At 37.8% G+C, this 14,394-nt stretch overlaps 1 protein-coding gene across 1 annotated transcript; it reads left to right on the top strand.

Moving 5' to 3' along the window:
• Positions 1–249: 249 nt before the first annotated feature.
• Positions 250–8,677, top strand: LOC139942169 (armadillo repeat-containing protein 6-like). The gene is made up of 6 exons (XM_071938916.1): positions 250–440; positions 1,528–2,184; positions 2,672–2,817; positions 5,061–5,192; positions 5,911–6,048; positions 6,396–8,677. The coding sequence occupies exons 1-6, from the start codon at positions 320–322 to the stop codon at positions 6,603–6,605; spliced, it is 1,404 nt and encodes a 467-aa protein (XP_071795017.1). The 5' UTR covers positions 250–319; the 3' UTR covers positions 6,606–8,677.
• The last annotated feature ends 5,717 nt before the right edge of the window (positions 8,678–14,394 follow it).

Below are 14,394 nucleotides of genomic sequence, written 5' to 3'. Positions count from 1 at the left end.
TGAGTCGACAATATTTAGGCCTATTGATAAAATTTGTAAAAAATCAGCAAATGATGTTTCTCCATAGTCAAACTTTATGAGTGAATGGTGGATGTTATCAAAATGCCTGCAAACGTTTTTTTTCTGGCCTAGTATAGAGGGTCATCGGATGGAAGTTCCTGTTGTCAGAATAACATGAGGACTATTCGCCAAGAGAGGGCGCTTTCCTTTATTAAGTAATGAACTACAGGTGGCGCTGTTAATGTTAAGTGTACCCATGCAACAGAAACCTCGAATTGAGTAAAGTTAGACACAAAAAGTAACATAAAATTGCTTTAAAATGACAGCCAAGCGAATAACCCAGGATACCTTTGATGCTGTTGTGAAGGAGAACATCGAGGAGTTTGAAATGTCACCAGAGGAGGCGTTAAATGATGCAGTGGAACAGTTCAAATCACAAGGTGTTTATTTTTGGATGAGCCCAAAATTACCCAGTCACGATCACCCCAGTCAATTGTCAAGACATAATGCTCGCGGCTGCACTTTTTCTCTCACAATTTTGACATCTTCGGTCGTGTGCCTTTCTAGCTTAAAACTACTAGTAGTAACTACCACCACTACGACCACAGATGTCAACATTTTGGAGAAGGGGTGCAACGCCCAGATACATTACTAATAGTTACTAGATATAATAGATGTTAAATTTGCATTCAGCATTGGGAAAAAGAATATTAATTTTGGTTTTCACCCATACAGTATACACCGATGTGTGTTAGCACTGTAGGATAACTTTCCGTATGGCGCCACCACTTTTTCACTCATTTTTACAAAAAGGGATATCTCATTGAGGTAAATTAGATACTATATTATTTCATATCGAATGAAAAAGTGGTGGCGCCATACGGAAACTTTTCCGCACTGTATACTTAGCACTGTATAACTAACAGTTACTAGGGATAACTTTCCGTATGGCGCCACCACTTTTTCACTCATTTTTACAAAAAGGGATACCTCATTGAGGTAAATTAGATACTATATTATTTCATTTCGAATGAAAAAGTGGTGGCGCCATACGGAAACTTTTCCGTTACTAGTCTAGACTAGTGCAGTAGGGCTACTACTAGTATAACTATAGGCCTAACTGGTTGTCAAAATTTGATGTTTATATCCAGATCCAGATAAATTAATCAGAAAAGTTTCTGTATGGTGCAACCACTTTTTCAATCGATATGAAATAATATAGTATCTAATTTACCTCAATGACAATGAGATATCCCTTTTTGTAAAAATGAGTGAAAATGTGGTGGCGCCATACGGAAAGTTATCCAATTAATTAAACTGTACAGTCCATTTCATTTTCCCGGTAAAAACTACTTCTTGCACTGTCTTCAATGAAAATTATACTTAAATGAAAATAAGTATGAACATATTGTGCTTTCTCTGTGACTGTGCGAGGTTTCTTTAATATTTACAATAAAAATGAAACAAAGGAATTACTAATACTAGTTACATGGTTTATTTTGTGTTTTTTTATCTGACATATTGCAGGTGTTGATTTAATCAACATAATTAAAGCAGTTCCAAAAGCGGACGGTGAAAATGGTTCATCTAGCAGACATCCAGTCCTCCAATCCTTAGATGAGCTCAATGAAGTCTTACCAGGAGTCATTACAGATGAGAAAACGATTCAAGCAGCTCTCGTCAAATTCTCAGCAGAATGTAGCATTGACATTTCTCATCGTATTGCGGCAGGCGGCAACAAGGCTTTTCCAACGATGAAGTATTTGGTGCAGAAATATCGTAAGGATGCGACGATGCTGCCTATTGTACTTGATACATTGTCTGCTTTATTGAACGGCCAACCAGACTTGATGGATACAGAGGGAATCGACATGCTGTGTAACATCCTTAAAGAAGATGTGACATCAGAAGTAATCACCAAATCGTGCGTCAGGACTGTCCGCCTCTCATGCATAATGCATGAGATGAATAGGCGAGGTTTTGTCAAAGCTGATCTGATTACATTATTAATGGGAGTAATTCAAGAAAACAACCAGTCTAAGGAGGTGATTAAGGAAGCTTGTGGAGCTCTGCGTGTCTTGACCAATGATGATGATGTTCGTGTTCCATTTGGCAAAGCTCATGATCATGCTAAGATGATAGTAGAAGCTGGAGCGTTAAAAACAATTCTAGACACCCTGAAAAGTAAGTCTACTTGGCTCTCATCCTTTATAAATCAATACATTGTTCTTAAGAAAGACATAAATTTGACTTGGAGAGCACCTTCTTCCTATAAGAATAACTTTAATCAGAATATTTTGGGTAGAGTTCTGGTGTGGTCTCTGAAGGTTTTTTAAAATATCAATTGAAACGTACAGCCTTTGAGAGTATGAAAATTTGGTTATTGTAACATTCTACTTATCAAGTTATAAACCACAAGGGAAACTGACTGGGCATCTATTAACAAACTTTGGGTTGAACAAAGATAAATTGAGTTGAGTCGGGTTTGAACCTGCCACCTCCAGATTAACATGCCAGCATTCTACAACTGAACTATCTAGGCCGAATGTTGGCGATCTCCTTTTTTGTTAGTATCTTTGTTCAGGGGTGTCAGTCCGAAGCCATCCAGCCTGTAACTACTATGTAACTGGCTATGATAATTGTTTACTTGTAATTTAATCTTTTGATACAGTCCACGTTGGAGACGCATCTGTTGCTGGTGATCTGAGTTTAACTCTTGGGAGGTTAGCGGTACGTAATGAATTCTGCCAAGAAATCGTTGATCTTGGAGGATTGAAGCTCGTCCTACAAGTATTGAATGATCACATCAATAGTCAGGTAGGTGTTGGTTTGAAAAGACCCTTCCCATGAATTATGTAAATTGCACATAGCGCGTGCGCACTAACGTTTTGGTTGGCAAAATGAGGGAACATTGCGCTGTTTTGTACACGGCTAATGGATGCGTGACGCAGACGTGAGCTGCTTAGTGCACAACTCTATGGCGTTTGCCAACCAACAGGGTCTGTACGCATACGTGAATGTGATTAACATATTTCATTGGAAGGGTCCATTGTGGGGAAAGTTCTGTTGATTTGTCTCATTGATTAATATTGAAACTTTTCCCAGACATGGAGCACACTTTACAGACGCCTATACGGTCCACCATTATGGGTGTCAAAATTTACTTTTAGGAATTGACTCCCAAAATGGCAGACAGGCTTTTTGGGGAGCGAGTTGTGTAAGGGATCAATAGAATTAAGTGTGATGCATTGTTTCTTTTGTAGGCGCCTTGATCAAGTTTTCTGGATAAGTGTGCCATATGAATCTGGATTATTATTATTATTATTATGCTAAATGTTGTACCTATGTACAATCTATTAGAGTTTAACTACTGTTATTTGTCAACTTACTTAAAGACAGTGGACACTATTGGTAATTGTCTAAGACGAGTCTTCTCACTTGGTGTATCTCAACATATGCATAAAATAACAAACCTGTGAAAATTTGAGCTCGATTGGTCGGCGCAGTTGCGAGATATTAATGAAAGAAAAAAACACCCGTGCAACACGAAATTGTGTGCTTTCGGATGCTTGATTTCGAGACCTCAAATTCTAAACTTGAGGTCTCGAAATCAAATTTGTGGAAAATTACCTCTTTCTCAAAAACTACGTCACTTCAGAGGGAGCCATTTCTCACAATTTTTAATACTATCAACCTCTCCCCATTACTCGTTACCGAGCAGGGTTTTATGCTGATTTTTTTTTTAGTAATTACCAATAGTGTCCACTGCCTTAAAGTGTAATCTATTTTCTTTATGTTCGTTGTTGACATGGATATGAACAAAGTGAAATAATTGGTACATAGTTGTTTTTGATAACTTAGCCATGTAACTTGCATTGTACCTGTGAATTTTTATATTTTTATATTTGTTTGAGTTTTATGAAAACAACTGTATATATTGATGAATTGAATTGAATTATGCATAATTTATGTTATATTTTGTGATGTATTTTAAAGTGTTCCGATGGATACCAGCCAGGACATGATATGTGTTTGATGTACTATGAATACTGTGTGATTTTGATTGTCTTAAGATTTGCATTCATCTCTCTTTGAATTCCCTACTCCTGACCTGATGATAATTTGTTGTATTTGTGTTTGTTGGATTACTCTATTTAGTACAGTGCTATTTGTAATAACTATTGTCAATTGTTTGTAGGCCTAGTCATGCATTTTATGTATTTGAAAATTGACTGTATTTGTTCACATGTCTTTATGCTTCTACTCACTAGTTTGTTCCACTAAATGGGGCCACCCATTTGAAATAAACAACACAGAGTGACTGAATGTTGGCCCTTTGCCAATATTAGTTTTCACATTTTGTGTAATAACTCATTTATTAAAGCAATATAATTTACTGATTTTACATTTTAAAGGATTAAAGTCACCTGGATATAGATTTTTTTCTCTTTCAAACATAAGAGTATATGCTTACGAACAATACAACAATTTTTTTAGTAATTGTTTGTCACGATTTATATGTTTAAAAAATATATAAAGTTGTTTGGGGGCTGACTCCGCCTACCCCTTTTGTGACGTCAATCGAGGCAGACTTTGCCTGCAATGCGTATAGTAAACACACGTGCAAAGTACATGTACGTCCAAGTCGTGAGTTGGTACATTTCAAAAAGTGTTTTTCTGCGTTCAGCAGCAATACACCTGGTCGGCAAAATTATGTTGTTGTTGAAACGTACAAACTCACGACTTGGTCCGTACATGTACTTTGCAATTGTGTTTACTCTACGCATTACAGGCAAAGTCTGCCTCGATTGACGTCCTGAACAGTGCCCTCTTGGGTCGGGGTCTACTCTTAAATTTGTTAATAACATAAGAACTGATTTTTTAAAACCTTAGTTAACTGTTTATTCACATTCCACTCATCAAAACACATATTAGTGACAAAAGCTTTATTTTGAAAAAAATACCACTTCCAGGTGACTTTAAATAAAAGTTAAACAAAGATACTATGTTGAAAACCAAAGCCATTCTTGAAAAAAACTAACTGATTCTTTCACTCCTAGGCTATTGTGAAACAAGTTATGAGCATGCTGAAGGCTATAGCTGGGAATGATCAAGTCAAAGTTGCTATCATGAATTCTGGAGGAGCTTTAATTCTTATACAAGCTGTGAGTCGACATATTAAACACGCAGGGGTAAGTAAAGTGTTTGTGTGTTTTTTTTTTCAATATGCTTTGATGGTCTTAGGGATAATAATAATAATAATAACAATAATAATAACAACAGTAACGGTAACGGGAGCGGGAGCGGGAGCGGTAGCGGTAGCGGTAGCGGTAACGGTAACGGTAACGGTAACGGTAACGGTAATGGTAATAACAAGTTCTCATATAGCGCATTTCACAATAAACCGAATCAATGCGCTTTACATTAGTCCCGTGGTCATTGGGCCAATAAACATCCCTTTAATCTTTCTCAGCTCCCATTAGGGAGTATACAGCCCCGAGCTGCCGTGGCGCTCCGAAAGCTTTTCATTCACAATTATCAACCTCGCAGGTACCCATTTATGCCCCTGGGTGAAGAGAAGCAATTATAGTAAAGTATCTTGCTCAAGGACACAAGTGTCACGACCGGGGTTCGAATCCACACTCCGGTGACTTAGCACCAGAACTTGAATTCGATGCTCTTAACCACTCGGCCGCGACACTCTACAGGGATGCTGAGATTGTCTTCAGATCTCTTGATTGAAACGTTGAGTTGCCAACCACCAGTTATTTTCAGAACCAACACGACTCAAAAGATCTACACACGGTGCTACCACAAACCTCACCTAACTCTCACCATTAGTTTAAAATCCTAGAGTACTGTCTAGTAGTTTAGAGTGATCGATAGTGTCTTGTTTTCTTTCTCTCTCAGGTCTGTGAGGCAGGATTTGCTGCCTCGGCTGCTATCACTCTAAGAAACCCTTCACATTGTAAGATGGTAATGGAAGCTGGATGGGCACCAGTTATTATACAAGCAATGCAGATACATCCCAAGGTACCAGCTATGCAGGTAAAGGATTTCAATTGAATACATAAGACACTGTATACAGGCGTATCAGACGTCTGGTGTTGTATCAATAGATATTTTTATGGAAATAAATGTGAGTTTTTAATCAAACTGAATAAACATTATAATCTGCAGCATCTTCTGTTCTTTGCATTCAAATCAATCGATCAACTATTGACTGATTGATGAGTGAATGATTGATTGGTTGATGATTAGTTGATTGGTGATTTATTGATTGTTAAATAAATTATTTAAATAAACAAAATTATTAGACACAGTGAGACACTGTCAAGTAAATAATATGGACTATTTTTTGGGATTTAATTAGTTGTATTTGATTGTATTTACAGAAACAAGCGTGTATGGCTCTGCGTAATCTAGTAGCCCGTTCTAGAGAGTATTGCTCTGCGATCGTAGCGCTAGGAGCAGAGGCTTTAATCCAGGCAGCTAGAGCTAACAGTGACTGTGAAGATGAAGCCAAAGCTGCTCTAAGAGATCTTGGGTGTGCTGTAGATCTTAAAGAGCTATGGAAGGGAGAGAAGGCCCCTATGAGTAAGTGATGAGGTAGGAACTAGATTACAGTTCCTGGAACCTTATCTTATGTGTGGCATTTTAAACACCATTGAAAACATACCCTGAACTCCTCAGAAGTGTAGGGGTAATTATAATGCTGTGACTATCAATGAGCCACGTTTAAGGGGTCAAACGTCATCGATGAGGGGGTTGGATGTGTATAACATCAAAAGGAAAATTAAGGCTTTGTCTTTAAGAATGGCTTGGGCAGTGGCAGTGTTCTCCCTTGAAAGTGGTCCGCTGGCCAGATGGCAGATAAGACACATGCGGACCGGACAGAATTCTCTCCAATTGATCCTATCTGCTGGCTAGTTCAGTGTTAAAAAAAAGCATGCCTATTTAATATGAGTTGTGAACAAGTGCAAAAGCTGACGGACCAGTAAAATAAAGGCTAACTGGTCCCGCTGCGCTGGCTAGTCAATGAAAAACGTTAAAGTCAAACCCTGCAGTGGCTATTGCTAGATTACTGACATGTCCTATTCCTCATTATTGTTGTTGCAGCCTTAGCTGTAGCCAATAAAGTTGCTTGCTTTAGATGTGATTTAAGGTTAAAGGCAGTGGATACTATTGGTAATTGTCAAAGACTAGCCTTCACAGTTGGTGTACCTCAACATATGCATAAAATAACAAACCTGTGAAAATTTGAACTCAATCGGTCATCAAACTTGCAAATTAATAATGAAAGAATAAAACACGAAGTTGTGTTCGTTTAGATAGTTGATTTCGAGACCTCAAGTTCTAAACTTGAGGTCTCGAAATCAAATTCGTGGAAATTTACTTCTTTCTCGAAAACTATGGCACATCAGAGGGAGCCATTTCTCACAATGTTTTATACCATCAACCTCTCCTCATTACTCGTCACCAAGAAAGGTTTTATGCTAATAAATATTTTGAGTAATTACCAATAGTGTCCACTGCCTTTAATATGTTAGAGACTGACAAACCAATCCACATGTTTATACCATTAGGTACTTGTGGTAGACTCAGTATTGAAAGCCAACTACAGTCTACAGATCGAAAGATAGAGTTAACTTGCACTGTAGTAAACTTGAACAATTCTAAAAGTAAAATGTTGGATATTTCTCTACTCTGACTAAAGTTATACTGAGTTTGTCTTGAATCCATTCATTCTCAGGATGGGGACTTTTGTAATTTATTGCAATTTAATATTCATCAACAATTGTATAAGCCAACCATATTTTACTTAAATGCAAAAGATTGGGCCACTATGTATGAGGTTAAATAGCAGGTCTTAGTCTTATATTGAAGAGTCAAATTGTTTGACAACATGTCTGATGTTGATTTAGTACTGGGTAAACACCAACTCATTGTGATCAGTAGAAAAAATTACCAGCAAGAAGAAGTATGATGTCATTGGTATTGTTGACTGGTTCCCTGCTTATATACGGCACGAAAACATTTGCGAAACAGGTACACGTATTTGTCCTGAAACAGCTAGCTCTATGAAGTTAAAATTGATGTTTGCTTGTGCTGCTCTGATACAGGTCTCAAAATCATTCGATTAGCTTCCCTGGGTCAACCCCGGTCTGCCCCCGGGTGCGTTCGAATAGCTTTGATGTCATTTCAAGGGCTCACCCGGGTCAGCCACAAGTGCCCTGCTTGTGGAACGGGTCACTTGGGGCTGGCCCGAGTTGCATGACGTCACCGCTAGAGGGCGGTTTGATTAGCTCTTGTCAGGGGCTCACCCGAAAAAGCACCGCGGGGTAGACAGGGAAGCTAATCGAACGCATTATATATAACGTCTATCGACGCATTTTATGAAATACTATATAAATGTTTATATATCAATTGTGTTTATATAAAAAGTGTGAAACTGTTTGTTTATTTTGACATTTTTATTTGACCTTGCTGTGTTGTTACCTTGTAGCTCTTTGTCGCCAGAAATAAACTACATGTACAGATTGAAATCTTATAACCTGATGGGTAGAAGTTCATTTAATGACACATTGTGTTATGATCAGTATCTAACGTGTGTTAGTATGCAAGATTTAAAATAAGGACACCTTATTAAAGGCAGTGGACACTATTGGTAATTACTCAAAATAATTATGAGCATAAAACCTTACATGGTAATGAGTAATAGGGAGAGGTTGATGGTATACCACATTGTGAGAAACGGCTCCCTCTGAAGTGACATAGTTTTTGAGAAAGAAGTATTTTTCCACGAATTTGATTTCGAGACCTCAAGTTTAGAATTTGAGGTCATGAAATCAACCATCTAAAAGCACACAACTTCGTGTGACAAGGGTGTTTTTTCTTTCACCAACTTCGACGACCGATTGAGCTCAAATTTCCACAGGTTTGTTATTTTATGTATATGTTGAGATACACCAAGTGAGAAGACTGGTCTTTGACAATTACCAATAGTGTCCACTGTCTTTAAAGACAATCTGTTTCCTTTATGGTATTGAGTAGGCTAAGATTGTCAGTATTTATGGTAAAAGTGTTTAAGACGCTTCACACAGTACGTTGGCTCACATAGATCGTGTTTAGGATCAAGGGATTTTTTAAAATGTTGCTAAATAAATGTTCCATTGTGTATTAATAAGTAATTGCACAACAAATAAGGCAAAATCAAAGATCATACGTGGCGCTACACAATCTTTGGGCAAAACTACCAGATGCGCCAAGGGCAACAATCGCGCCTAAATCACTGTGACCCGTAGACCGTGCTGACTAGTCTTGGTTCCAAGACCATTGGTGTTGCCTGGTCACACACAACCAACGTTCCGATCTATGCACGGCAAAAACTGTACACGCTTGTAATGAACGAACGCTAGCGGGCGCTCTGTTTCTATGATTTAGGCCGCGTCCGAAACGGCGACTTCGGCTACAGCTACATTGATCTCCATTATACTGACTGGATAGGACATCGCGTCTAAACGCAGACCGCGCGCGTAATTTTTCAAACGGGTGAAGACCGTTCGTCACACGAAATGCGCTGTACACTTTTAAACGGAGTTGCTGCAAGCAGAGAGGAGTTTTCGTCCTTTTAATTGTCATTTGGGGATAAATACAATTGGAATCGGATCAAACAAACTAAAAATGCTGATGGTGAAGTCGTGCGCGGCTGTCAATCACTGGAGGAGGGAAAACTGAGTCGGCAAAGGGATTGTCTTTCCATAAGTAGGTAGGCCTTTGCATTTTTTTAGCGATTCATATTATTATTATTATATCTAACGTTACAAATATAAGCCGGAAATTTAAACTATCTTTCATAAAATAATTATTATAGGCCAAGTATTTGTAATTTTTACAGAGCAATACTATTTTTGTTTTCGCTCCGTTACAGATGGTTGTCTGGAATCGACGAGGACGGGAAGCCCGGATTTCAACAGATGTTTGTCATAGCATCAATAATTAAATGGTTCGGGAAAGCGACATGTATATGCGAATTATGTACAGACGATACAAGTTCGTTGAGAGGATCAGTCATCTCGGAAATAGCCGACTTCGTTATTTGTGACCAAAATAAAATATTTATTTCTGGCGGAACAGTAAAACGGTTATGGAAGTTTTGCTGTTGGGATTGTTTTTCAATTAACATGATGAATAGAAGCTTAACAATAAAAAGTTTAAATTTGTTAATGGAGTCAACTCTCACTTATCACATTGTATTTTGTTTTCATCTTTCTTGTTCTTTTCCCTCGATTTTAGCGAGTATGTAGTTCTCACTCTAGTGCCTACTCGAATTGTTTATTGTAGGAGCACTCTTGTTTTGTCTTTATATGGTTTATTGCCATTTTCTCAATGAACTGAAAGAATAAAAAAAAACATATACCTGAATCCCAATACAGTTTCTCGGCCGAGTGTTTGTTTAGAAATTTAAATATCATTATCATAATACTAATAGGGCATTCGATAGAAACAAATGTAAAGTTAGTTTGCTTTATTGCATTTCACTCAGAAACTTTTTCATACTTCAAACTATCGATCGTCATGTTTTCCCCACATTTCTATTCTCAATTTACAACTTCAACTGACAGACTCAAACCCGACCAAGTGCACATTAATTTACCCGTTTGAAGGAATTGCGCCGCCATTGTTGGGCCGCGTGTTTATGCACGCAGCATAGCGCAATGTCCTATCCAGTCAGTATAATGGAGATCAATGTACAGCTACGGCTAGATCGCGCGCGTCTGCCTATTCTTCAACACTGGTAGACGCGCTGATCTAGACGTAGCTGTAGTCGAAGTCGTCGTTTAGAATGAGCACAGCCGGAAGCGCCAGCCGGAAATCAGAGAAACAGAGCGCCCGCTAGCGTTCGTTCATTACAAGCGTGTACAGTTTTTGCTCTGCATAATCGGAACGTTGGTTGTGTGTGACCGCGCAACACCAATGGTCTTGAAACCAAGACTACGTGCTGACCGACATCTGATAAATCCCAACTCTTCCTTGTCATCAGTGTCACGTGTATTCTTGGCGAATGGTGGTTTTCAATTTGACAGTCAAATATAACAGGAAGAAGGAAGGAGTAAGGTGCAGTTGCAGACAGATAACCAAAATGACTTGTCGAATAAAGACAGATAGTGTTACTAATTCACACTTCGACAACAACAGTCTTTCCCTATACAGCTATTGAAAAAGGCTAGCAATGGATCGCAGCGTCAGGCACCTTTCGCAATTGAATCATGAGTAAGCTTTGGAAACAGGGTTAATGGTCTTACCATGTTCGTAGTGACCGCTAAAAAAATGTGATTTTTTCCCCATTTCGGAAATGCCCTGTAGGTTTTAAAGGCAGTGGACACTATTGGTAATTGTCAAAGACTAGCCTTCACAGTTGGTGTATCTCAACATCTGCATAAAATAACAAACCTCTGAAAATTTGAGCTCAATCGGTAATCGAACTTGCAAGATAATAATGGGAAAAAAAACCTTTGTCACGCCAAGTTGTGTGCGTTTAGATGGTTTATTTCGAGACCTCAAGTTCTAAATCTGAGGTCTCGAAATCAAATTTGTGGAAAATTACTTCTTTCTCGAAAACTATGGCACTTCAGAGGGAGCCGTTTCTCAATCGGTCATCGAATTTGCGAGATATTAATGAAAGAAAAAAACACCCTTGTCACACGAAGTTGTGTGCGTTTAGATAGTTGATTTCGAGACCTCAAGTTCTAAACTTGAGGTCTCGAAATCAAATTTGTGGAAAATTACTTCTTTCTCGAAAACTATGACACTTCAGAGGGAGCCGTTTCTCACAATGTTTTATACCATCAACCTCGCCCCATTACTCATTGCCAAATGAGGTTTTACGCTAACAATTGTTTTGAGTAACTACCAATAGTGTCCACTGCCTTTAAATAATTACAAGTTCATGTATACCCAAACATTTGCCTTGATAGGAGATTCATAAGTTCGTGGTGGCTGCGTATAACCCCTGCGGCCAGAGATGCGGTTGGCACCATGCTGTCACCTCAGAAACGTGGATATATTTCACGTTCTTCATGAAAATACAGTGGCTAATTTTACTGTTTACTCATCAAGTAAACATTGTATTTAGAGGAAACTTATGTTTACATGTGACCTTTAAATTGTGATTTTATTTATAATTTGGCAATAAAACAGCATTATTCACCTTGACCAAACTAGACCATTGGGTCGTATGAATAAAAAGTAGTATTTACTGCTGACAAGTACTAGCAAAAAGTAAAAGCATAAACTTCCAAGTAGAAGCATTCAGTAAAAGCATCTTCTAAATTCCGTATGAATAAACCTATTCTTTTACTGCAAAGTATTCACTTAATGCTTTGGAGTAAATACTTCTGATATACCATGGCTGAATGGCTCTTAACAAAAGGTTTCCTTTGTATTACAACTCACATTCACGTCTACGTACGCACTCACACACACACACAGCCAAAGCAGCATTTGATTTAACAGAAACATAGAAATCTTCAAGTCAGCCATGAGGTTTTTATTCTGACAACATTTTGATGAAGACGACTCATCTGGACACACAGAATAAAAACGTTTTTGTTAAAGGAACACGTTGCCTTGGATCGGTCGAGTTGGTCTTTGAAAGGCGTTTGTAACCGTTTTTTATAGAATGCATATGGGTAGAAAGATGTTGTAAAAGTAGAATACAATGATCCACACAAACATGCCTCGAAATTGCGTAGTTTTCCTTTTACCTCGTCGACTAACACGTCGGCCATTTATGGGGGTCAAAATTTTGACTCCCATAAATGGCCGACCATGTTAGTTCGCACAGTAGAAGGAAAACCACGCAATTTCGAGGCAAACTTGTGTGGATCATTGTATTCTACTTTTAAAACATCTTTCCAACCATATGCATTTTATAAAAAACGGTTACAAACGCTTTTGTTTTGACCAACTCGTCCGATCCAAGGCAACGTGTTCCTTTAAGCTTTTGAAACTTGGAGTGGAGCATGACAGCGCTGTATAGAGAACATGAGAGCTGGATATGAGCATAGCTATTTAACTTAAACTTAAAAGTTTTAATAATAACACGAACAACATTCTATTGAAATGCATTTTAATTGTTTAAAAAAATTACTTCTTCTGATTTTATGAACAATAAGCCTTAATGATCGAGGCATTCATTTCTGAGTTGAAAAAATTCTTTATATCTTTTTTAAAAGCTTACTGTAATGATACAAAACGGTTTTTTTTACAAACGGGTTTATTTTATCCTCAGCATATATAAACAAGTTTGATTAAAAGCAGTTTGAGTTTGTGTGTATTGTTTCTGTTGTGAAACACTGTGTATGTGTCTATTTAATATTTTAGTGATGTCTTTCCTTTGGACTTAAACATTTATCCTGTGAGGAACATTCATAAACACTGTCATTTCTTCGGACGAGCCTTTTACTTCTGTGCCCAAGGTAGCTCTGGAGCTACCTTGAAAAATCACTAGTATTTACTTGCATTTTGTAGTATATTCTCCGTTTGTTCATATGGAAGTAAGTAAGTGCTAAAATTAAAAGAATTTACTTTTTGGTAAAAGTAGATACTTTTAGCATTTTAGTAAATACTTTTAAGTAACAGTTTTTACTTCCTTTTATTCATATGGATGGTAGTAAATACTTGAAATTTTCAAGTAAAAGTAAGTACTACTTTTTATTCATACGACCCATTATACTTTGAACTCTTTCCGAAAGTGTCCCACAGGAAGAGATGGGTGACACTGAATTTTAATCTGGCAATCACGAGTTTGCCATAACGCTTCCGTGTAATGGTTCTATTTACACTGCAAAAACGTTGGTCAAATTATTTGTTGGGCAAAGTAACTTCAACAATTATTGGTCGATAATTGCCCAACAAAACCAATAATTGGTGTTGTTGGGCAAACATTTTGTTTGCCAATTTTTTGTTTAAAAAGCGGAACAAAAGTTGGGCAAGTGTTGGGCAAATAATTCGTAATCTGAATTTATCATAACTGTTGGTTACACTTTTGCTTATTTATTGAGCAACTTTTTGGGTAATTTTAATTAATTTTGATTGTTGGTTAAAATGATGCACATTAGTTGGTCAAAATCATCCGATCATGCGCACTACGATCAAAGAGTTGCCCAAAAGTTGGGTATGGTATAAAAAACATAGCGATATTTTCCAACATGGCGAGTGGAGGAGTGGCTGTGACGAGCGGGGTTGTCCAGTAGATATAGATCCAATTTGAAGGTTAGTTTTTAACTAAATATGAAGTTGTGTTTTCTATTCAGTCGTGCATAGTCGTGACAGTTGCAGAGGGAGCAACACAGTGACACAACTGTTGAATTAGTTTCAGTTTTTAGTTTC

This window comes from Asterias amurensis, chromosome 9 (assembly GCF_032118995.1).
Source record: "Asterias amurensis chromosome 9, ASM3211899v1".
NCBI lineage: Eukaryota > Metazoa > Echinodermata > Asteroidea > Forcipulatida > Asteriidae > Asterias > Asterias amurensis.
The sequence above is the reverse complement of the archived record's forward strand: the minus strand, read 5'-3'. Positions and strand labels throughout refer to the sequence as shown.

Excerpts from the sequence above, each read along its gene's own strand:
- LOC139942169 (XM_071938916.1), top strand. The coding sequence starts at position 320 with ATGACAGCCAAGCGAATAACCCAGGATACCTTTGATGCTGTTGTGAAG. Across the intron at positions 2,185-2,671 it reads AATTCTAGACACCCTGAAAA|TCCACGTTGGAGACGCATCT; the intron begins GTAAGTCTACTT and ends CTTTTGATACAG. Across the intron at positions 6,049-6,395 it reads CCAAGGTACCAGCTATGCAG|AAACAAGCGTGTATGGCTCT; the intron begins GTAAAGGATTTC and ends TTGTATTTACAG.